The sequence below is a fragment of the Anas platyrhynchos genome, chromosome 1 (genome assembly GCF_047663525.1).
Source record: "Anas platyrhynchos isolate ZD024472 breed Pekin duck chromosome 1, IASCAAS_PekinDuck_T2T, whole genome shotgun sequence".
In the NCBI taxonomy this organism is placed as follows: domain Eukaryota; kingdom Metazoa; phylum Chordata; class Aves; order Anseriformes; family Anatidae; genus Anas; species Anas platyrhynchos.
This window is the reverse complement of record NC_092587.1, coordinates 62,487,680-62,510,883: the sequence shown is the minus strand read 5'-3', so window position 1 is coordinate 62,510,883 and position 23,204 is coordinate 62,487,680. Positions and strand designations below refer to the sequence as shown.

At 40.8% G+C, this 23,204-nt stretch overlaps 1 protein-coding gene across 15 annotated transcripts in view; it reads left to right on the top strand.

Annotated features, from left to right (window-relative positions):
• FGD4 (FYVE, RhoGEF and PH domain containing 4) overlaps positions 1-23,204 on the top strand; it is a 110,262-nt gene that overhangs the window by 25,439 nt on the left and 61,619 nt on the right. For 2 of the 15 annotated variants that reach the window (XM_072039310.1, XM_072039327.1), the window contains one exon: positions 18,473-18,539. The exons of 4 other annotated variants lie outside the window; for them this stretch is intronic. Coding sequence is in view for 2 of the 11 variants with exons in the window: in XM_072039283.1 (XP_071895384.1) it covers positions 8,637-8,787 (151 nt within the window). In the remaining 9 variants the exon portion in view is untranslated. Of the gene's footprint in view, positions 1-6,809; positions 6,942-7,179; positions 7,609-8,621; positions 8,788-14,755; positions 15,143-15,495; positions 15,609-16,407; positions 16,495-18,472; positions 18,540-23,204 lie in introns of those variants that run through there. 9 more of the 15 variants (XM_072039320.1, XM_072039335.1, XM_072039304.1 and 6 more) reach the window with 9 other exon arrangements.

The following is a 23,204-nucleotide window of genomic DNA, read 5'->3' as shown; positions in this document are numbered from 1 at the left end:
TGATGTTATTATGATATTTTAAACAATATTCAGAGTAAAGTAATTTGTATTGTATATATTATATAAAGCTTTATAAAAAGGTATTTGTGCTTGGACAAGGAGCCACCTTATCCTTTTGTGCTTATATTTCTTGAAATATTGTTCTTTGGGTAGGGACAAGGTGATAAGAGTGATTCTGGGGATGATTCTAGCTTCCAAAGCAACTTCAGTAATTCTCTGGAAGACACTGTTCGGATGATAGGCCAGCCAATTTACAGATATTGCCTGGAAGACAGGAAAACAGTAATTCCTTTTTCCTGGGTTAATTCTGGGGTTGACACTGTTCCATCTTAATGACAATTAACTAGCTGGACAATAGGAAGGAGGGCATCCTCAGCAAGTTTGTGAATGATGATGAATGGAGGCAGAGTAGTCGATAAGAGTAAGGTAGGGATCCTATTCAGAAGGACCTCGTCAGGCTGGACAGGTGGATTGGCAGAAATCTCCTGCAGGCCATCATGGGCAAATAAAAATGTTAGTATTTGTTGTGGATCATCTCTGGGCAGTAGTACAGGCTGGTGGTTGGAGAGCAGCACTGTAGAAAAATATGTGGGGAACTGGTGAAGAAGTTGTATGTGAGTCAGTAGTGTGCCCTTGTGGTGAGACAGAACCAACCATGTCAGGTCAAGTAAAGTGGTTATTACAGTGACAGCTCTGTACCTATCAAACCAAACCAGGAGCACTGTGTCTGGTTTTGGGCTCCCAGGTGCAAGGAAGATACTGTGAAACTGGAGCAAGTCCACTGGAAGGCCCTGAAGTTACAAAGACTGAAGCATATGACATATTAGCTCAGTAGAACTAGATTTGTCCAGAAAAGAGACATCTACAGTGTCATTTTTTACTATTTTCTGACCCCTATTGGGGGTGTATGGAGATGACGGAGACAGACTTCTCTCAGAGACAGATGCACAGTGTTAGCACAAGAGACAGCAGACACAACTGCAGCTAAGGAAGTTTTAACTGCACATGGTGGTGGGAAATTTGGCATCAGAGTGGTGAAATGCTGAAATGGGTGTCCATAAGGAGCAGATACTTGGAAGTCAATTGGGAAGGCCTTGAGCAATTTGATCTAAGCTGGTCCTACTCTGAGCAGGGCATTGGACCAGATGATCTTTGAGGTTCCTTCACAACTAAATTACTTCACAAACTGAGGCAGGGGAGAGAGGGGCTTGAACCAGATGGGGTCTGACAACATTTCTTTGATCAACTGTTGTGATTTGGAGATCGGCTTATCAGAGTATAGATGCCTGAATGCTTGGCTGAAAAATATAAATGACCCCCAAAATACAGTAGTTTTCAATCTCCCCCCCCCCCTTTTTTTTTTTTTTTTTTTTTTAACTGCGTTCAGTAATACGCAGTGGCACATAGAAAAGTGACTTGTCTTACGTAGGCAGGACAATAAGAACACATCTAATAGGAGAGGCTGTACTGAAAGTAAGTGGTTAATGAGATAGTCTTTGTCGTTGCTGTTTTATTGTAAACATGAAGTAATTGTGACTGCCTCCTACAGGAAAGAAAGAAGCACAAACTTCTGTGTCTTACATTGCAAAAGAAACCATACAGAGTGTTGTGGTAACGTTTCAAGCTTTCTCTAGTCTGGCACTTTAGCTGCACAAAATTTTCTTCCTCCTCCCCCTTCCACATCCTCATTTTGTAGGAAAGTTATTCAATTATATATTCATTGAATTTATCATACAATAGATGCTACTATACTTTGAGAGGCCTTCCTTCATCTTCTGGTTACTGTGATAGTCTGTACTGAAGGAAACATAGATTGAATATAACATTGCTTCTTGAACAGTCATTTTTCCTTCTAGGTTTCCTAGAAGGAAAGGTACATAAAACAAAATGCCAAAGAAGATGATAGTGTGCTCTATGATCCAGATCTTGCAAAAAGGGATTCCTCAAATGCAAGCAGCAAATACTCACGTCAGTTATTTAGTGTCAATTATTTAGTTATTTAGATTTTTGAATTGGTTGACCAACTTCGTGCATCTGCTTTGAAAGTATTTTATGAGAATATCACCATACAGATAAGTTATTTAGGTTCTGGAAGAGCTAAAAAGTCATCCTTTTTTCCCACCTGCCATCTCCGTCTGGTCATGGTGGTTGATAGAAAGGATCAACAATCTATTTCTGACAGATGCCGAAGGCATATTGCAATACCATAAATCTGTGCAAGGCTCGTGCAGAAAAAAATTAAGAAATCCTTGGAAAAGGGAAAACCAACTTTTTTCTCTGTGTGGTTTGTAGAGGCTTTTTTATTACTAAAGGTATGAGTGTAGAACAAAGTAATAGTGAGGATGACCTAAACCATAGAAAGAGTAGGAAGCAGCTAAAGAGTAAGTAGCAGTGTTGGCACTCTAAAATAGTGAGTCAGAGTCGTGGGTGTACAAGACTTTGACAGTAAAGAGTTTTTGAGGTAGTTCAGCTCTGTGGACTATTTTCAGTTTTCTTGGCTCTTGCTGCATGGAAACATACTGTGTGCTATGACTGATTAATATAATTTACCTTTTTAATTCAAATGGACGCATTCTGAATGTACAAGTGTAAGGACAGTCAGACACCGGCAACCTGATGTGACTTGAACATGATTGCTAACTGTGCAGGGCCTGGCTTGTTTACAGACACCTTCCACCCTCACTTCCCCCCCAAAAAAGCAGCAACAAGAGCAAAACAAACAAACAGCCCACAAACTTGCATCCTCTGAAATAAAAGCAATCTTCCTGGACTTATGTGCATGTCTGTGTTCTCCAGCTCCTCTTTTCCCTTAGTTTCCTTGATTGCAAAGTGAGCCAAAAGGTGGACTGTATGAAGTTCATTTGTTACAAGAAATTTGTGTGTTATTTTTTTCTTCTTATTGGCTATTCTACTGAAATTGGATGCTGACTAGATGAGTCTAAAATTCTGCCAAGCCACTATTTCCAGAATACCTTGTCTCCTAGTTGTGAAGTAGTGTGTAAAGCGACAGAAAAGGGGAATATTCATTCATCTTGGTTGCTTATTCAAAAAAACAAACAAACAAACAAACAAAACCTTATTGAATATAATTAAACTTGGCTATTGTTCTGTCTCTGGAAATGGGAGAGACTATGGTGTAAATGTGGAAACAATCCTCTGAACACTCCTACCGTTTTTGCTTGTTTTTGGTTAGCATTTGGTAGTCTTCCTAAAATACAGTTCCTTAGCATGCTTCAGCTTCAATATTAAGTGAAGATGTATGCTGTTGAAGGGGGAAGGGAAAATAGCAAGGATGTTTACCATTGTGTACTGCACTTATGTAGACTTACTGTGTATCCCTGAGAGAACTTCTCAGATCTTTCTGCTCCCAAATCTAAACAATGTAATCCCTCAAATCTCCAGAGGTTTCTGAGGAAGACAGTATGGCTTCTTGTGGTTTACAATGTCCTCATAGTCTAAATAACTATGGTTGGAGTCTTTCAGCTATTTCTTTAGCATTTCCTGAGTTCTTGGTAACATGCAACAAAAATGCAACAAAATAGTTGCATTTTCCTTTTCAAAATAAAATATTGAGTAGTCTCTCCAGTCAGTGAGCAACAGAGTTGTTTCTGCCAGCTGCAGCTTTATAGGAAGGTGGCAAATGCATAGAATGTATATTATGTGCAGGGGAACACACATATGGTCAGTTTGGCAGTGTCTCCCACTGCTTCTAAATTATGTGAAGTCAAATGAAGTATTTATGTCCATTTTTAGCATCACTTTTGATAAATCCCAAATGTAGATTCCTCTGGTCTGACTGTCTTAAATTTGGATTTGCTAAATCTTCCTCTGAATTGAGGAGTAGGTGCATTTTGGAGATTACTTGTTTTCAGTCATGTAAGACTGAACTAAAAATCTATTCTGGGGTCTCCTCTCTGTCAGCTCTGTAGCTTCCAGGTATGAACATGACAACTTATTAGTCTTTACTTGTTACAGAATACATTGACTGATTAATAATTCAATCTGAAACTTGTTAGATGAGAGATTTCTCTATACTGTGTACCATCATAGTATGGGATTACTTTAAAATTAGATTATGATGATCTACTGAAGCAACAGAAATAGGAAAAGACAGAAAAATTGCTGTTATGGGGTGCAGCCTTAATCATTATTTGTTTTTTTAAAGTTATATTAAGCCTTCTATAAAATAATAAAAGTTAAAATATATGGCAGTGTAACATACGATATAATGCTGTTATATTCTAGGTAATTGTGGTCTGGATGAATAAGTGCTCTTTGTAGACTGTCAGATGCAGTCACTCCTTTTGTTGATGATAGCAATCACTCTTAATCATTGCAGTGCTTAAATCAAATGTAATCCTGCAAAACGAAAACCAGAATTTTATGGTGTTTTCTTTAATTTCTGTGCAGATACAACTTCTTTCTATAACCTGAAATTGCAGGAAGAAATAGAATATAAAAATACACTGTCTGCTGTTAAAGTAGGAGGAGATTAGTAGAACAAACATGACCAAAACCGTGGCTGTAATTCATACAGAACTTTTAATGACTAGCTACAGGGCTTGAAGGTTAGGAGGGTTTCTGGGTGAAACAGTGGATGGTGTTGGAGATGACGATGTTAAACTCCAATTTGTCTAGGAATGCTGAGGATCTTAGCTCAGTCAGTAGCAGGAGAAAATGTTTGACTTCTGTTAGTACCATCAGATAGCTTTCTTAGTGAAGGCCTGTTAATAGACAATTCACAAATTCATCAGCTGAACTGTCTAGCTGCACTGTGTTATTGTTTCTCTTCTGTTAGACTGAAGTAGGTGTAGTGTACGCATGTGATGATGTAGCTTTGTCATAGCCGTCTTCCTGGAATGGGCTAAGCATACTTAGTGTGCTTCGGGACTAAGCACTGGATTCTGTAGTCTCCTAAAATTTCATCCATTCATGTATTTCCTTAGCTATATTATGTGCTGATCATAAAATGACAATTTTCTGAAATCCAAGTTTTCATACTTCATAGAGCAATAGCGCAGTAGACACATGCTCAGTATATTGTTTTAGTTGATAGTTCTTTCTGTTTTCAAAAACAAATTTGAGGAGATGGTACTCTAGTGGATGTTAATAGAGTCTTCTGATGTCAGCCTTTTCTGAAGTGCTCTGTTTGTGGGGACCCTTAGCATGTAGGGGGGAATTCCTTTTTGCAAACCTTTATCCATTTGGTTCTCTTATTTACTGTACAGTAAAACCTCCCCTGGTGCAACTTGAGGCCATTCCCTCTACTCCTGTTACAAGTTATTTGTGAGAAGAGACCAACACCCAGCTCCCCACAACTTCCTTTCAGGTTGTAGAGACCAATAAGGTCTCCCCTGAGCCTCCTCTTCTCCAGACTAAACAACCCCAGTTCCCTCAGCCACTCCTCACAGGCAGGACTTGTGTTTCAGGCCCTTCACCAGCTTCGTAGCCCTTCTCTGGGCACATTCCAGGGCCTTGATGTCCTCCTTGTACTGAGGGGCCCAAAGCTGAACACAGTACTTGAGGTGTGGCCTCACCAGGGCAGAGTACAGAGGGACAATGACTTCCCTGGTCCTGCTGGCTACTCTGTTCCTGATACAAGCCAGGATGCTGTTGGCTGCCTTTGGCACCTGGGTACACTGCTGGCTCATGTTCAGGCAAGCGTTGACCTCCCCCTCTCTCCCCCCGATCCCTTTCTTCTGCACAGCTTTTGAGCCGCTCTGCCAGAAGCCTTTAGCATTGCATGGGGTTGTTGTGGTCAAAGTGCAGGACCCTGCACTTAGCCATGTTGAACCTCATCCCATCAGCCTCTGCCCATCGACCCAACCTGTCCAGGTCCCTCTGCAGGGTCTTCCTACTCTCTGGCAGATTGACACTTCCCCCCAACTTGGTGTCATCTGCAGACTTACTGAGGGTGCACTCAATTCCCTCATCCAAATCATCAGTAAAGATATTAAAGAGGATGAGCCCCAAGACCAACCCCTGGACAACACCACCGGTCACTGGTTGCCAGCTGTATTTCACCCCATTTACCACTACTCCCCTGGCCCAGCCATCAAGCCAGTTTTTAACCCAGTAAAGCCTGTACCTGTCCAAGCCATGGGCTGCCAGCTTCTCTAGGCAAACACTGTGGGAGACTGACAAAAGCCTAGGTAGATTACATCAATAGGCTTTTCCTCATCCACCAGGAGTGTTACCTGCTCTTAGAAGGAGATGATGTTGGTCAGGCAGCATTTGCCCAAACCCATGCTGGCTGGGCCTGGAATGAAAAATGAAAGAGCACCAAATGCAACTTACGTGATTGTCATATTTATGAGTTTTCTGATTCTGAAAGATAATAACTTCCTGCTAGACATGATACTACTATGACAACAGTAGCGAGACTATAAGTGGAAGCAGCTTATACAAATCCTTTCTCTGTATTTATTTGGGTGTTTATAGTTGTTCACAATCTAAAACACAGAAACCCTTACACATTGAGTGACAGTCATTTTGCATAGCCAGAGTTGTCCATCATTTTCTTAATAAATGAGGGCTCTTAAACTCTTCAAGATGCAATTAGACTATAGCTCAGGTAATGTGGGATAGAACATAGCTATAGGATTCTCCTTATTGGCAGTACCGAGACAAGTGAATTTTAACCTGTAAGGATTTTTATTTCTTTTTAAAGAAACATTTGCTCTGAGTTATGTGCCCACTCGCACAATCTGCTGTTAGTCTGTTAGTATGTGTTGAAATATTTCTTGTTGCGTGTTTCCTGAGATATGTTGGTGAGTTATGAAATCCAAAACTTCCTTTTTTATATAATGAGTTGATAATGCTTGTTCTAAGCCCAGTTTAAAGACTGCCTCCTAGAAGGGCAGAGTTACTTGCACAAAAACATTGGATTGTGTGGAGTTCTGTTCATGGTAATGGCGTTTCAATATAAGGCATGGGTAGCTGTAAGTAGACTTCTCTTTTTGCCTTTTTATTTTTAATAGCTTACCCTTTTTGATGTGAATTACTGACTTAGGGGATAGTCTCTGAAATATCTGAAAATAAAGATATATGTAGCTTTCTCACCCTGGCCTGTAGGTGATATTGGATCTCTCTTAAAGCATTATAGGACAGTAGGAGTCAAATAGGATCTGTTCTAGCCTGTGATCAAGATTCTTCTTGCAGGAGTGAGTTCTGTAGTCTAGATGTAGTTTTTCTGCTAATGACAAGAAGAATGCCTGTTTCTCACTGTCACTGAGGAAGGAGAAGTAATCTGTCAGTGTCCGAGGGCTTTGAAAACTGGGGCAGTTGCTCTGAATTGACCTCTCATCGCATGGATAAGCAGCAGCAGAAGCAGAACATGAGAGCACTGATCAAAGGCAGCTGTTACTGCAGTGAGAAGTAGAACCTCGTGACCTTCCTCACAGCACACGATGGGTTTCTGTTTGAATTTGAGCCTATTTTCTGTCACTTTTCTGCTTTTTTCTTCCTATTTTTTTGTCACATGCAGTCTGGGATAAGTGATGTTTGATGTGGGTGTGGGAAGGAGGGATGAATGCCACTTCAGCCCACCCACATCATTAGCTAGCAGTGCATCACCAAGTAGTCTCTTCTCTCAAACCTGAAATTAAGGTAATACTTGTCTCTACTGGTATGCCTATATTCTAGCTGTTTAAAATGTAAACATAGATTGAATAAAGAGCATTTCACTGTAGAGTACGTATATAATGTATATGCATAGATATATATACACAACATTTGCACTATCTTGTATTACTTGAGGGACATAGAGATGCTGTTAAGTATTCATCCCTCTTTGTAGTGCATGGTCTTTTGACTCAATGACCTCATCGGTGTTTATAGTGAAGACAGTAAATCAATCTTATGAACTAAACAATTTTGATTCCAAACTTTTTTTTTAGTGTGCAAGTTCAGTTAATTAGTTCTGTTCTGTATGTATCTGTATCAGTCACTATTAATTTCTTGTAATGTATAGGTGGTTTGGAATGTTTCTTTATATGTACATCTTGATTGATGATGTTTAAATTTTTTTCTGTATCCTTATGTTTACTAAGAACTTTTGCATTAATGACAAACTATAAAAAATCTAGATCTTTCAAGGTATTGGAGTGACCTGTGTGCCAATATCCTTTTTTCCCCCACATTGTAACAAAAGAATAAAATCCCTGAAAGCTGTCGCTCCCTCTTTGTTGTACTATATGTCAGTAGTAAAAATATAAATCTCCATGATATCCTTGCTGCAAGCAAAATGCTGTACAAGAGTAAGCTATACTAAACCTATTACTTATATTGAAAATAATCTGAAAGAGATGACCTGTGTTTTCTTGCTGTATGCCTCTAATGCTCTACATCTATTGTGGGTCCCCCTGGATGGAAACCCCATCAGTGATCTAGACCCCTAGTATTCATAATGCAGTCTCTGCCAAAACCTTCACTTTTTTTCAGCTGCAGAGTTGGTTGCTCATCCTTTTGGGAAGGGGTAGACTGCATTGGGAGCTTTGAGCCATTGACACACATACAAAATAAAACCACAGGAATATTTTGGGTGCCTGAAGTGTAATGTGTAGTTGCTGTCAGCCTAAGCAGTACTGTAAAGCAGGGTTGTTTAAAAAAAACCTAACTCACTAGTGTAAGCTGGTATGGGATGTGGGTGGAATTTTTGGCATTCAGTGCTGTGGCTGTGGCAGCTACCAGTAAATCCTGCACTGCTGGTTTTCCTTGCACTGGCAGTGGAGCTGCTCCCTGTGGGTTGGGATGGGACAGGAGACTCAGGACGTTCTCTACCACAGTGTAAGTACCACAGTGGGTTTCCTAGGCAGCTGCCTGATCCGTTGACCTGCTAGAGGAGCTTCAGGCGAGGGAAAAGGAAGGTGTTTTTGTAAAACTGATCTGGCGCTTTGTCAGAGGACTGCTGTGGACGGCTCGGAGAAGTGTTTGTGTTGGATCTAGCACAGGTGTTTCTCAATCTTAGAAGCCTGTGACAGATCAGTGCTTGGTGAGTTTGGAGAGGAATTTGAATGGAATCAAAGTGTATTATATGAATGCGTCTGCTAAATGCATTTTAAGATATTTTGTTTCCCTGGGTTCTTTGCCACTAATGGGTTAGCCACCTGTAATGGGCTAAAGCATGAGGGTGCTGAGGTAATATTTAGTGCAGCTCGAGCACCACTGCTCCAGCTGTACCTCAGGCTGCCTCTGTGAAGCACCAGCTGAAGTTCTGCAGTTACAACAACTTACTTTCTTCCGAAGTTTAATTTCTAAAGAACAAGAATGAGTTTTGGTGGGACTTCTCCAAGCCACAGCAACCCAGCTGTCCTCTGGTTCCCATCCAGGCTTCTCAGAAGCTCTTCAGTAAAGCGTAAGGAGAGAGGAAGGTCCCATGGCCGTGTTTCCCACCCACGTGCATGTCTGTTCTGCTTTCACTGGGATCTTAACTGGTAAATAAAGAGCACAGGGCAGAGCCCTGGGGTCAGCAGCTCCCCCAGAGCTGGTTTTAGTCCCGCGTTGCTCAGAACCCTGTCCAAAGAGCCGCCTGTGATCTCTCTTTGAGCCTTGCATGTCTCAGCTTTGTCTGGCTCGGCTGTCAGACGCTGAATGTGTCAAACTAGAAGGCTGCTGCTTTTCCATGGAAACGCTTTGTGCAATTGCAGAAATAATCAGGCGCGTCTGCTGGTTGTTGTGCCCAATTGTTGGACCCTTCCAGACGCCAAATTGAATTGTCTTACCTTGATAAACTGAGTTTTCAGCAAAAATCCAGTGCTGCTTTTGTCATTCTTTTTTTTTTTTTTTTTTTTTTTTTTTTTTTAATGCAGATGGATTGAAAAGTGTTTGTGTCAGTTTATTCTGTTGTTGCAATGTAAGCCCCTTGATGTTGGCTGTCCCTTTTCCCTCTGTTCATGCACGTCTTGCAAAACCAGCTCCAGACCTCTTTCTTGCTTCTGGGTACCACCAGTATGAGCTGTCTCATGCCTTCTGTGTGCTAGGCCTGAGTTGCTGCGTCCTCTTCAGGGAGGCTGAGCTATTGTATGTTCTTCTTAAAAACTCTGTTTGCAGTGCTTTGTACTGCTAATATTAAAAATAATCACTGTTTACAAAACCAAACTTATTAAAGTAACTGTAGCTGTTGCTTTGTGCTTAGCAATTTCCAAGAAGTTGTTCTAATCTCAGACCTTTGGGTTGGCAAGTGGATTTTTTTGATTGACTTTTTAAATTATTTTTTTAGTTGTCATTCTATGTATCATAGAAAAAAGCCAACATCTTTCCCTACAGACATATTACTAACTTGAAGACACAACTGATACAGCTCAGTGGAAGAGGTGCCTTAAAGTATTAGGAAACTGAAGTACTTGCAGCTAATGGAATAACTGTTTCAGTGTATTGGGTTGGTGCTGCTCTTAGGTGTTTGGAGACATAACAGTGGAAGTCATGACTTTCCTTCCTCCGTAAAAAAAAAAAAAAAAAAAAAAAAAAAAAAAATAAAATTTAAAAATCCTAAGTTGAAAGCTGTGCTGTAGGACAGCTGTGAAGGAATGGTAACTTTCAGACTTATATTACAAATGCTTGTGGGTCACTAAGATGGCCTAGTGTGAGCTCTGTCCTTGTTTCTTTGTTGTCCTTTAATGATAGCTGCCAAAAATAAGCATCCACATAAACAGCTGTCGTAACCTTTGGAAGAATGATTCGCTGCAGTGACTGGAGACAGTCCATGTCATTGAACTGGTGAGAAGGAGTTAGCTTGTCTTTCTATTGTGAATCCTGCTTTTATTAGCAGCAACAGTTTGGAAGGGAAATGTTTATCACTTAAAACACTTAATCAAATAGTGGTCTTAAGACAACAACAAAAACAGTTGCTGCTTCTTCTCTCTTCTCTAACATGTGCAGCTCCAAGCCTGTTGAGCACGGTGTGGGAAAAGAGGAAACTCAGTAGTCTTGCTGCTTTTGTGACTTTGAGGAAGCATGTGCTGACTGGAAACCATGGGGTCCTGAAGCACTTGGGAAGTAAGGGGAGAAAAGCCCACCCAGATGTGAGGTCTCTATTTGCTTTATATCTGTAGAGGTGCTGTGGAGAAAGTACTTGTTGTCAGCAGAGTTTAATTCATTGCTTTTCTTCTGCAAAGTACAGGGGTTTACAATTTGGGAAGAGAACCAATTGAGATAGGACTGGAAGAGCATAAGTGTTGCACAAAGGGATCTTAAAGAACCGGTGTGGGAGCCTTACCCCTTCTATGTTGATCACCAAAAATGCTGAATGTTGGAAGTTTTTATATTGTAGATGAGTAAAAAGAAAACTTGTGAATTTTGGCCCTTACAATTGCTTACACAAACAATTTTTTTATACTCTTAAAAAGTTAGACATCCTATTTCCCTTAAAGTGAACTTCCTCAATACCAGATGCTGTCAAGTTAAAAGAAATATATATATGTTATGTTGAAGCTATTACTCATAATGGTAATATACCAGACTTACTGCTTACTATACCACTTAGTTTTTTTCACAAAAGATATTCCTCCTCTTTTGAAGCAAGTGTGAGAATTTAAAGTAACCTTATGCCTTTTAAAGTTATATGTTACATTCTGGTATGTTGGATAATTTTTTTTTTTTGTGTGTGCGTGCTGTTTTTTTTTTTTTTTTCACCAATGGTACAAATGTTCATGAGATGTACAGCTGTATCCCTCTGTTTAGAACTTTAATTATAAAAATAAGTTCACATTAAAGAGTTAAAAATTATCTTTCTTTTCAGAAACAGGTGATCCTGTAACAGAGCATATCAATGGTCTATTGTAGTGTTTTATCTCGGGCACTGAGTTACACTTGATAACACTGCCAGGGCTTACAGGGTGGTTTTAGTACAACTGTGAAAACAGGTATGAGAAATGGGCAAAAGTTCAAAACCATGCACATGTGAGACCTGTTGTTGGTTACCCAAATGCAGTGGTTGGATTTATAAATACAACTTTAGATCTTAACACAGGAAATGAAGACTAACACCTGTTAACATTTTTCTCAGGTTAATAACATGCGTTGTTCTAAACTCATATGATTGATTTTGGATTGATAGGTTTTCAGCAGTCAAAAAAAAAATCCTATTTAAATAACATACAGTTCTAAAATCCAGTTTGAGTCTCAGTCAACTTCAGTAAAATACTAAAGTTTCCATCTATCAGATAGCATCTGGGACTGGAAAAAGCTGAAGCGTACATGGCATCATCGTTATAAAAGACACTCGCTTTATGGGATTCCCTTCAATGAAATAAATTCAGGAGACAGGATGTCAATATGTTGCTCATTTTTCGTTGACACCTTCTGACTAACCAATTTCTTACTAAACTCTGGCCCAAATGGGGCTAAAGAATAAAGGGAGATGGGTGTTTGCTTTCCCTCCTCCATCTCTCCTCAAAAGCATTTTGAATGTGCTGTTTTCTTCTCTCTATTTCAAGCAGTTTAAATTTTTGTCAAATATATCAATAGAGGATTCTTTTTTAATGTTGTTGCATGTAATTTACATATTGCTTCTGCCAAGATTTGTAGTGCACCCTATTACCCCTTTTTGTGATTAGTATTGTGTGTAGCTTGTTAAAATTAGACTTAATGATAAAAAAAAAAAAAGTTGGATATTGACTGCTGTTGCCCTTTATTCTGCTAGCAGTCCTCCTGTGGTGAGTACATCTAGTACTTGTAGAAGTACAGCTTGAGGAATTATGTCAGTGTCTGGAATGGGTTTTCCGATGCCCAAGTTGTTTGCTGTATTTCAGTAACTACTTTTTTTTTTTTTTTAAAGCAGTCAGAATTAACATAAATCTAAAACAAACAAATAAACAAAAAACAAACAAACAAAAACTTTGCAGGAGGTTTCTCCTGAAGGAAAAAAGACTAAAACTGAACTGGAACCTCAGTAATTTTGAAGTCAGTGTGTTTGCCAAGAACTGAAATTGCTACATTTTTTGTTCCAGAAATGCATAAATACATAAAATAGACAAATATAAAAAACTCTTTTTTTGAGCTATGTTCTTTACTTTTAAGAGAAAAAGCAAGGAATGTCATATGTTTCATAATGCTTAAACACTGAAAAGTTTATAATAAAAACATTTGCCAAATGTTAAAGAGGAAATTGGCTTCCTTCCTTACATTATTTTACCTTTGTTGGCAGTGAATGAGTAGGATTGGTGCCCATACTTGATCAAGACGTTTTTGGTGATGTAAAAATGGCTTATTTAGGAGCAGAAAATGCGTTGAGAGGTTTTTCTTCCATCTTCGACAACGTGAGAGTAAATGAAAAGTGACATGCACAGCCTGGAGCACACACCGTGGTGCCGGGAGGAGGTGGGAGTAGCGGGTGGGAAGGAGCGGTGTGAGGCACAATGATCTGATAGCCCTGGGGTGGGAGCTGGCAGACCCGGGTTTTCTTCCTTGTCTGTCACTTGTGAGGGGTGTGAGTCCCTTCCCAAGGCTGGGTGCTGTCTGGCTGCCAGGCTCCTCTTGGCTGTGGGGATGGCCTCACGGGTGGGTATAGCACCTCACTGATGGGGCTCTGGCCACGGTTGTTGGAGAGGCTTCCAGAGCTAGCTGTGTAATAATGGGGTCTCTTATCAGTGTAAGAAAAACTTAACTGCACTTGTGAAACAAAACTGCCGTACTTCCTTACAGGGAAACTGAAAGTTTAAGGGGGGAAGAAAATTGACCTCTGCTTGGAGTCACGGGAACAGATGAGCTTCTCTGTGGTGGTGGGTCCTGGTGCAGAAGTTTGCATCCTTCTGTAGGAACCAGTGCTGCCTTGCAGGACCAGCTACAAGGTCAAAGGTGCCATTAAGGGAGAAAAGGAAACCATTTTCCCTTCCTCAAAAGAGTAACTTGCCAGACCTAAGTTAGCATGTAGGAACTCAAAGTCCAAATTTGGCTCAGTTTTAAATAAAGTTACCCACAGACTTTTGACGCACTGTTAGTCATACGCCTTGCGTGGCTTCGAGAGCGAGGGAGAGGAAAGTTGAATATCAGCACGTTCAGTCCATGGGTCCATGGGCTACTGCACTGTGTGCTTCTCACAGCCAGGAGTAGGACCTTAAATATTTTGGGATGAGGTCCTGTACAATTTGTAGGCATGTAAAACTTATTTTCTTTTGTAGCTGTTCTCACTTCATGGACAGGATTGCTGCTGGTTGGTCTTGAAAACCCACTTCCTCCTCCTCCCCAGAGGAGGGGTGTGGGAATAGGGCTGCGTGCTGAGTTGGTGCACACCACTGCTGGAGTGCGTAGCGGCACAAGATCTGGTCCGGTGAGAGCTGTGGTTTCAGGTACAGCTTTGATGCTAAATAAATAAATAAATAAATAAAGCTTTTCCAGCCACACCCCCGCCGGCAGCCTGGATGCAGAGAAACAGCGGCTTCTGCCTGCTGAATCAGCATCAACCTTGGCAGATGCAGGAGCAGATAAACCTCAGAAGCCGTGAGATCAAAAACAAGGAATTGGTCAATTCTTGGTGACTAAAACCCAAACTGGGAGTTTGTAGAATGCTCTGGGAGTGCTGTTGCAGGGTCCAGGAGGCTCCCACTCAGGGGAAATAAACCTTCTTTCAGAAAATAATCTTGTTAAGGGGAAAACAGCCCCCAGCTAATTTCTTTGAACCCTTCTGTGCGTTGAAAACACATGAAAATCCTTGCTATCCCCGCCTCCATTTTAGCCTGTGCTTTACGCCCCTTATTCCCTGGCGTGGCATGGGCCCAGGCAGCGTCAAGGTTAAACCTGGTGGAGAGCTTTGTTAAGGTGCTCGGTGCCTGCTCGCGAAGGCAAGGCACCTGCTAGGCATGCCCAGTGAGCGCCGCGAGCTGGCTCACCCTTCCTGACGGCTCTGCGAGGCTGAAGCACAAAGAGCGCTTGTTGCCCGCTCCCCGGTAGTCTCCCAGTGCTCCCACTAGCTGGGAAGGACTGGTTACCATGGAGGCTGCCATCTGTTCGCTCCCCGCTGGAATGTGATTATCCGTGCTGGGTTGGGAACCGGCACAAGCAGGGGAGCGTGTGCTGGCTGCAATTATCTGCAATGGAGTGTGGTAATGGAAGGCTTGAATGAGCGAGCTGGAGCAGCACATAAAAGGATTTTGCCCGAACTGTTAATGGTTTCTAGCCAAGAGGAGTAAATGCGGCTTTTTGTAAGGTCAGTGCTAAATTCATAACGCGTTCAGTTAATTTTTAATGGGGGCGATGTATTTATGATTTAGGGACGATAGTACCATGGTAATAGTGCTTATTGTTAAGAGTGCTACGGGGAGGGGAGGGTGGCTGTGTTTTAAAGATTTCTGTCTCTCTGTTTCAGTTTGAGCAGTTTAATTTGGGGTCATTAAAGTAGTAAGTTAGAACAATAACTGGCCAAACTGACACAAATGGAGCAATTCATATCTCTTGTCTTTATGAAATGCTGTTCGCTGCCAAATCCATTTGATTTACATGCCTCTTCACGTTGATTGCTTTTTGTCTGAGTGATTTTTATTTTCCTTTGGATGCGATAAGGGTTGTGTTTCTCATACTGGAATGACGGGTGAGAGATGGGGCTGAAGCAGAGCCAGTGGTACAATAGACCTTTGGGGTGTTTCGTGCAGTTTGCTTGGAGGAAGCAGTGTAAGGTAAGCAGAATGCAGTAGCAGGTTTTTCCCTCCTCGCTCCCACCCTCTGCCCCTGCTTCCAACTCGCAAACTGACCGAAAATTTTGGAGTCTTCCTCTCATATAGCTTAATTGTACCGAGACTTTTCACAAGTTTTTCAGGCTGCTCTGCAAATATTTGGGCTGTTTTGGTGGGAGGATTTCATGGAAAGGAACACGAATTAGAAGTATATGCTTTGTAAGGCTTTTGTGTCTCCTAAAAGACACGTTTGTTATGCTCTGGGAGAAGGTATATATATATTTTTTTTCCCCCAAAATGCACAATGAATGTTTATGTGCAGTTCAAATTATAGTGTTAAACAAGGGGCACTGAAATTCATTCCGTAGAGCCCTATTGCACACCAAATAGATAAAATGTTACAGCAGCAGATATTTTTAGTCCTGTAGGGGCTTTCCCATCTCAAATAAAGCTCTTACGCTGCATCCCTCTTGGCAGGACTGCCATTTTTATTTGGTACAGGGGAGGATATTGCTAGAGGCTTTTAATTAAAACTGTGTCAGCCCTAATTTTGACTTCTGCTTTTGTGCACTTAAAATGTCAGTGCATTGGCGTCTGGGAGAAAAGTTCCCAATGTGGTTAATAAGTCACTATTGCAACATAGTTGACTATGGCAAATTTTTAACCTACAAGAGGCTTCGCAACTCCTTGTGCCTAACAAAAGCTGAGGGGGGGGGGGGGGGGAGAGAAAGAGAGGGGCTGAGGTTTTTGTTGTTGTTGTTGTTTTTTCCCCATTTCTTTGAGTACTCAGCACTGTTGGGTGTATATGAGCTTTTCTTATGCCTGTGGGAGCCTGGTATATGTGCCCGAAGTCCTTTCAGATGTTCCTTGTGCACATTGGTGGAACTGGGTGAGTCTTCTCAATGCAGGCTGCCTCACCCTTGTGATTTAAAAGATTTCTTTTTAACGCCTTCCTTCTCCAGAATTTAAGCATTCTGTTCCCGTTGAAGCAGGTGATTTATGCCAAATGTGCTTTTAATGGGCTGCAGTGGACTTGTTCACACGTGCCGGTTGCACGTTTGTAATTGCGTTGTTAGAGAGAGTGCAGGGGGCAGATTGGCTTTTGTGTTTGGGAAGAGATCAGACTTTCACCCTTCAGAAGCTAGGCTGAAGCTTGCTGAGAGCCGTCAGGAGGGAAGGGCAACCACCCCAGGGCTAGTTATCCTGGAGCTGGTGTGGGATGTGTTTCGGTTCTCTGTTTGGTTTCTGGTAAGGTGGCTGTGGGTGGGAACAGAAAGCTATGATCATATTGACATAAAGGTAATGTCTTGTACACTCCTCCCAGAGGTGATTTCTCCTGATTGCTAGCTGGTGGTGTGCTGAGAAGCTTGCTTTTCCACTGCCTTTGCTAAACCTTATCCAAGAATAAACAGGGGGGCTTTGCTCTTGGCATTCCCCAGCTCTGCTTCTTCTATTTTCTGACAAGCACTGTGTAAAGGTCCAAATGGTCTTGAGCAAATGATTTATATTTTTTAAATTTATTTCCTTTTCTGAATGGTGTATGTGTAGCTGTCGAATATACATATTTTTTACTATTATATTTTACTTTAGGTCACTGGGTCAGCTTTGTTTTGCAGATACAGGATTTAAAGGCTAGACACTCTTCTAATCCATTTGAGCATCTGGCCTTTCATAGTGGGCATCCCATTTCCATGTAGCAGAGGAACTGTTAAATGTCTGTTTGAAATTAATTATTTTTTAAAGATTTTTTTTTTAATCTTTGGTGGATTATTACAATCAGCTCTGATGTTTATGCTTAATGCAAACAAATAAAGGTCAGTGTAATCTGCTACATGATCGCTTGAAGGAGATTTGTTCTCAAATACTGTCTTTGGGGGCCAGCAGAGGTGGTGATGGGTTGTACTCAGTAGTGGTATTATTTTAAGATGGTAAGCTCCATTTTGGTACATCATCTCACAAAAAAAAGGCACTTTGAATGAACTCCCAACTACAAATAGTGTTTAGGAATACAACCTATTAAACATTGGGTTTTGCATGATTTTGTTTATGATAGATATACATATCAAACTTTCAGGGAGACTTGTCACTGAATGGTGAAATCCTGAGTCAATATATAGGATGCTGGCTTGCATATAAATGATCACAATTGTTTTCTTCAAACAGACAAGTCTTTCTGCTTTTCCTTCGACGCATGACTGTGGAATGCTGTTTGACATGACTTGCTTTTATTTATACATTGTCTTCAGGCTGCTACTTTGCAGAGCTCTTAAACATGCTCAGTGTTTGATTCACTTTTTTCCTGCCATTTACTGCTGTATGCTGAGTGTTAAAACAATAAAAAGCTGAGGGGCTGCACTGTCTCCTCACACTACATTGCTATTAAAGCCTGCAGTTCCCCTTAAAGAGCTCAGTGTTTTGGAAAGTCTGGGTGCCTGTTTACAAACTGTTCTCTTTGCAACTCCCATGGAATAATGGAGTCCTCGGGATATGGGATGTGGGAGGACAAACCTGCTGACACAGCACTGCTGCTCTTGGTCTGTTTGCAGGGCCTTGCATCTTTTATGCTTTGTATGGGTGAAGACAAAATGCAGGCATTAACGCTTTTTTGATGATACTAGAAGTTGTTGTGCCAGATTTTAGAAAACATGAAATTTGTTGAATCGGTTCTAAAGCAGATCTCCATACTAAACCGGTGCAGTGAGGCTCTTCTTTATGCATGGCTGGATGTGAGAGGCTGGCAAGGTGCGGAGTAATGACGCACCTGTGAATTGGAGCAGTTTATTATTATTATTATTATTATTATTATTATTAGACCATTCTGGGGTCTTGCACTTAGTAAAGACGTACATTTGTCCTGTCCTTTGCAGTGTCTCACTGAAGACTCTGAAGGCTAGGAGCTGTTCTGCAAATGACTTCAGAAAACATTCCTTCCAGGTAATCGCTGCTCAGACTTGGCAGTTAGGAGGAGAACAGGGTGGGGGTAAATGACCACAAACCAGCAAACAAATGTCTTGAAGGGGCGTTTTTTCCCAAGGTGTTCAGCGCATCCAGTTGCTCTAAAGTACAAAAATATGACTTAGTCTGGTAGAAACATGAGAATTGCTTACTTTGTGATGAACATCTGAGCAGAGCAAATACTTAAGTACATTTGGGAAAGTGGAGCTCAGAACTGGAAGTGATGTGGTGATGGTGGTCTATCCCTTAGTCACTGAGAGGGATGCTTTTGTGTGTGGGCTGTATGGTGTGAGCCTTCTCAGCTCATGACCTCTGCCTAAAGTCAGTATTGAGGTTTCAGAAGTCCTGAATTCCATTTTTTTTCCATAGCTGGGGGACTTTGTTTTGCAGGCACTGAGTTAGTGCCATGGGCGGCACTGGGTGCTGTTGATCACAGCTGCTGTTGGAGTGGTGGAGGGAAGATTAGCTCCAGGGCTTGTGTTACCGCTTCAAGGAACAAGTTGATTCTGTACTGAGCTATTCCTGCAGGGCAGGACCTGAACTCCTCAATTGGAACTTTCCTGGCTCGTGTCTCTTCCTCTGTCCCGGCACTGCTTTTGTGCCGCCACATTCCTGCCCCGCTTCCTATGTGGGTTAATGTTTTTGTCATCTTTTTCTTAAGGAGATCATTGATGCTAAAGGAAATGAGTGCAGGCATGAAGTGTGCTTTCTGCAATTCAGAATAGTTTATGAAGGCTTCCCATATCATGCTTGCAGTAGGTACACTGAGACTGAGATGTATCATTTAGAAGAAATATTTTGATGCCATTTTTACTTTATTATTTACAGCATGGTTGAGTATTGTACAGCTGTTATTAAGCTTGCCAAAATACATAAACTATGAACCCTTTTGATGAGTACCTTTTTTTTTTTTTTTTTTTTTTTTTTAAAGATCCCATGCCACTTTTCTTTACAGCTTTAATAGTTTTCTGGCAGCTCTATGTGCCAAGTCAGCTTCCATGACTAATTTTGATGTTGATTCTCTTCAGTAGCTCTTGTTCATGCAATTGCTTGGAGCCTTATTTTGCTGTTATGACTTGGACACCCACTGTAATGCAACTCACAATTTTTTTTGTCCTTTTGGCTTGTCAAGATTTCTGCGTGTGAGTCAGTTTTAACTGTGGAAGCTGCTAAAAGCAAACTCTTAAAGATAGCTGCTATAAGCCAAAATAAACTGGAAGGCTTACTGCTGGACTTAGAGCTTTATCTAAAACTCAAAATACAACACATCCCAGTATGATGAAATATTCAGAGGTAGCCATGTGAGCACTGTTTGCACGCAGTGAAGTAACCAGTGCTGCACAGCTCTGCTAGTTTTAAGTTATTTTTGGTACATATTACTTGGAAAAAACTCATCCAGGACACTGTAGACAAAACACCATTTTTTCCTCATTTTAGACATTTTTTCCTTATTTTACTATTTATTCTAAATGCTATGGCATTGCTGCTGCCATAAGAGGATGGTTGCTGCTTTCATTTCTAATTTTTTGGGGGGCAAGTGTGTCTATAAATTATAAGTATTATAAAATGTGGTCTTTCTAAACAGTTTACTTAAATTTTCCAGACTTGTCTTATTGTTGATGATGGTCTGGTATGACTGAGAATACTCCAAAATGTTTCTACTGTTGAAAATTTCTGAAAATTGTAAAATGTTCTTTTGCTTGCTGTTTAGTACAGGAATAAAACTTCAGCTGGTAGCTGAGTTTATTTGTTTGTTTGTTTGTTTTTTGTGTGTGTGTTTGTACACATGTGCATTCTGTGTAACATCCTCAGCGTATGTGAATGATCCACAGAGATAACAAGTGTGATACATACTGCAATTTCACATTAGATGTTTTCAGGGTAAAACAATGCACAGGGCACAGTCATTATAGGAAGGAAAATCTGCTCAATCCAATGTGATCTACTTACAGTTCTTTGATGCTGGAGTCTATTGATCATGGTTTGATGTATGAAGATTTTCTTTGTAGGTCACTGAAACCGCTTTAATCCATGTTTATCTCAAAATTGGTTGGAATTTTAGAATCCCTTTCCATAAGAAAGGCAACGATGACATTGTACGGTGTATGTTTTATAACTGGCATCTTTTCTGACTCTAGTTTTTCTCGAGTTCATAGACAGCAGTAAAAGAACTGTGAGGAAAAGCTTATTGATTGCTTTTGTGTTAAAATAAATGATGAAAAGCTATTACCAGCTGGCTGATGAGGTCTGGGGTGTGGATAGTAATACTTTAAAGAAAATTATAGTTTCATTAGTGCTGATGTGGTCTCTGAAGTGTGTGTTTAACTAGCTGCATAACTTTGCTATGGAAAATGAAGAGTCATGACTGTCGCTGATCTTACACCTTTATGGTACCAAAACTGAAATTCTGTCACTTGTCACCACTGTCTGTACCATTACCTCCTTTTCTGAAGTAAGTTGGTTTGGGGAATCCCTTATGATCATTTTGCTTTGGACACTTGAAGTAAGGCCAGATGGACTGGAAAAAAAAAGCAGCAATATATATTTATGGCAGGAGCTAAATAGACTGTAAAGAAGGTCCCAGTTTGCTGACTATCCTGTAGGTACTAGGTTAGGCTGGTCTAAATATGACAAAGTCAAGAGACTAAAGCTGTTTGTGTTCTGGAGAAGTTACCCTAATACTTTTTAGAATGGGATGGGGATGATGGAGAAGGGTGAAAGGGAAAGGGCAACACTATTGTGCCATCCAGCTTCTCTTCTCCAGGAAGCATGAAGTCAGAGTTGAGGTAGAACAGGTTAAAAATGCCTGTACTGTTGCATATTCCATTCAAGAAATACAAATGGGACTCAGGAAGAGACTAAATAAATTTGCGGTGAATATGCCTGTCAGCAGCTGTAAAACACAGTTGCACAAACACATCTGCTGACTCCTAGACATCTGATGCTGGAAGCCATGGGGACTGAGGGAAAAATCATTGTGTGCTAGCTGCCTTCTGATGTCGGTTACCCAAACATTTGCTACTGGTTCTTTTCAGACGTGCAATATTTGACTGAATGATTTCTTGTTATTATCATCTTTTTTTCTTGCCATCATTTGTTGTTCGTATGCCCTTATCTGCTCTGAAAATGTACTGATGTATTCCACTCTGGTGTTTTTTGTGAACTTGTCATGCTGTTTTTCATTAACTCAAAGCAAGAATAATTAATACTTTTATACTTAGTACCTGACGCTGCCCAACCTTTTTTTTTATTATTTAAATATGTTTATATGAAAGCTAAATCACTGTCACTGCATGCTGACCAGCTCCACTTGTGAGTCTTTCTACTGCCTGGATTTCTAACATGGCAGGATAATTTTTAAGCTGAGGATGCAGCCTTTCACTAACTGCTAAATTTAAAGAGAAGTCTGTGTGCTGCTCTTTCTGGTTTGAATTGTGTTTTGTTTTGTCTTTTTTTTTTTTTTTTTTTGGGGGGGGGGGGGGGAAGGGAGAGAGGATAGGGATGTTTTTTGGTGAATGTGTAATGTATGACCAAAAGCTAAATTAACTGGAAAATGAGAGTCTGTGTCCTTCAGCTGTTTTGCATAGTTGTTAAATGAGCAATAAAAAAAAAATAAATCTGTGAAGGTGAAGAACGATGGGTGGCACGATGCTATTAGGGTAGGTTGCAAGCTTTTACTCCTCTCCCCACTTCCCTTTTCCCCATCCGTCCTTAAAGAAGTGTGTGGGCTTCTTTGATAGCAACTAGCATGTGGTTCCCACCTGGTGAGGCATGAGGGCTGCTCTGCTGGCCTTGCATCACCAGCCTTTGTTAGCTTGGTCCTCCTGCCTGGCTGCCAGCAGAGCGTGGTGGCAACTGGGACTGTCCCTACGAGAGGTAGCGGGGCCACTGGGGAAGAGGCAGCAGCTGCGGTGCAGGCAGGGGCCTGGAGAATCTGCCCTCTCCAGGGGGAAGGCAAGAGGAGGAGAAAGCAGCGAAGACAATGTAAGAAAAGGGTGAGCTGGGGGGCTTTGCTTGGTGTTTATTTACTGTGTATTAGTATAACAGAAAGGATGGTGCTGTAAATAGTAATTTCCTTGTCCCTAAATTGTAACAGGAAGCTTTTCTCCCAATTTTGTAAAAAGAAGTATGTAAAAATAGTGAACTGTAAAGCCATTTCTTAAAACAGGAGAATCAAACCCAGTTGATAAGCAAAGCCTTTGTCTACTCAGATTTAAAAACAAAACTTATTTAACAATTGCTGATTTTTGCAAGACAGGATTACTTGGAAGGATGAACCACAAATTCCTGGATTTTTGGTAAATATGGGAATAGCATAAGTTACAGAAACGTAGCTTTATATGTTTATTGTAAAACATAGAGTTGCCATAACAAATGCATCCCTTTTGTAAGCACTAATAGAGTAGATGGAAGCGATGTGGCACTCATCTTCAGTATAATTCTTAGATTTTTGTAGAACTCCAACCATTTAATTATTTGTTTGGAGGGCTTTGTATTGCTTTTATGCTTGGACTAAATTACAGACACCAAGATTCTATCGTAACAAATGCTGTACAAATGTAGGACAAAAAAGCAGGCTTTTCCCTTAAGAACTGATATTACAAGTCCTTTGGGCTTTTGTGCAGCCACTGGCTTTCCCTTTGG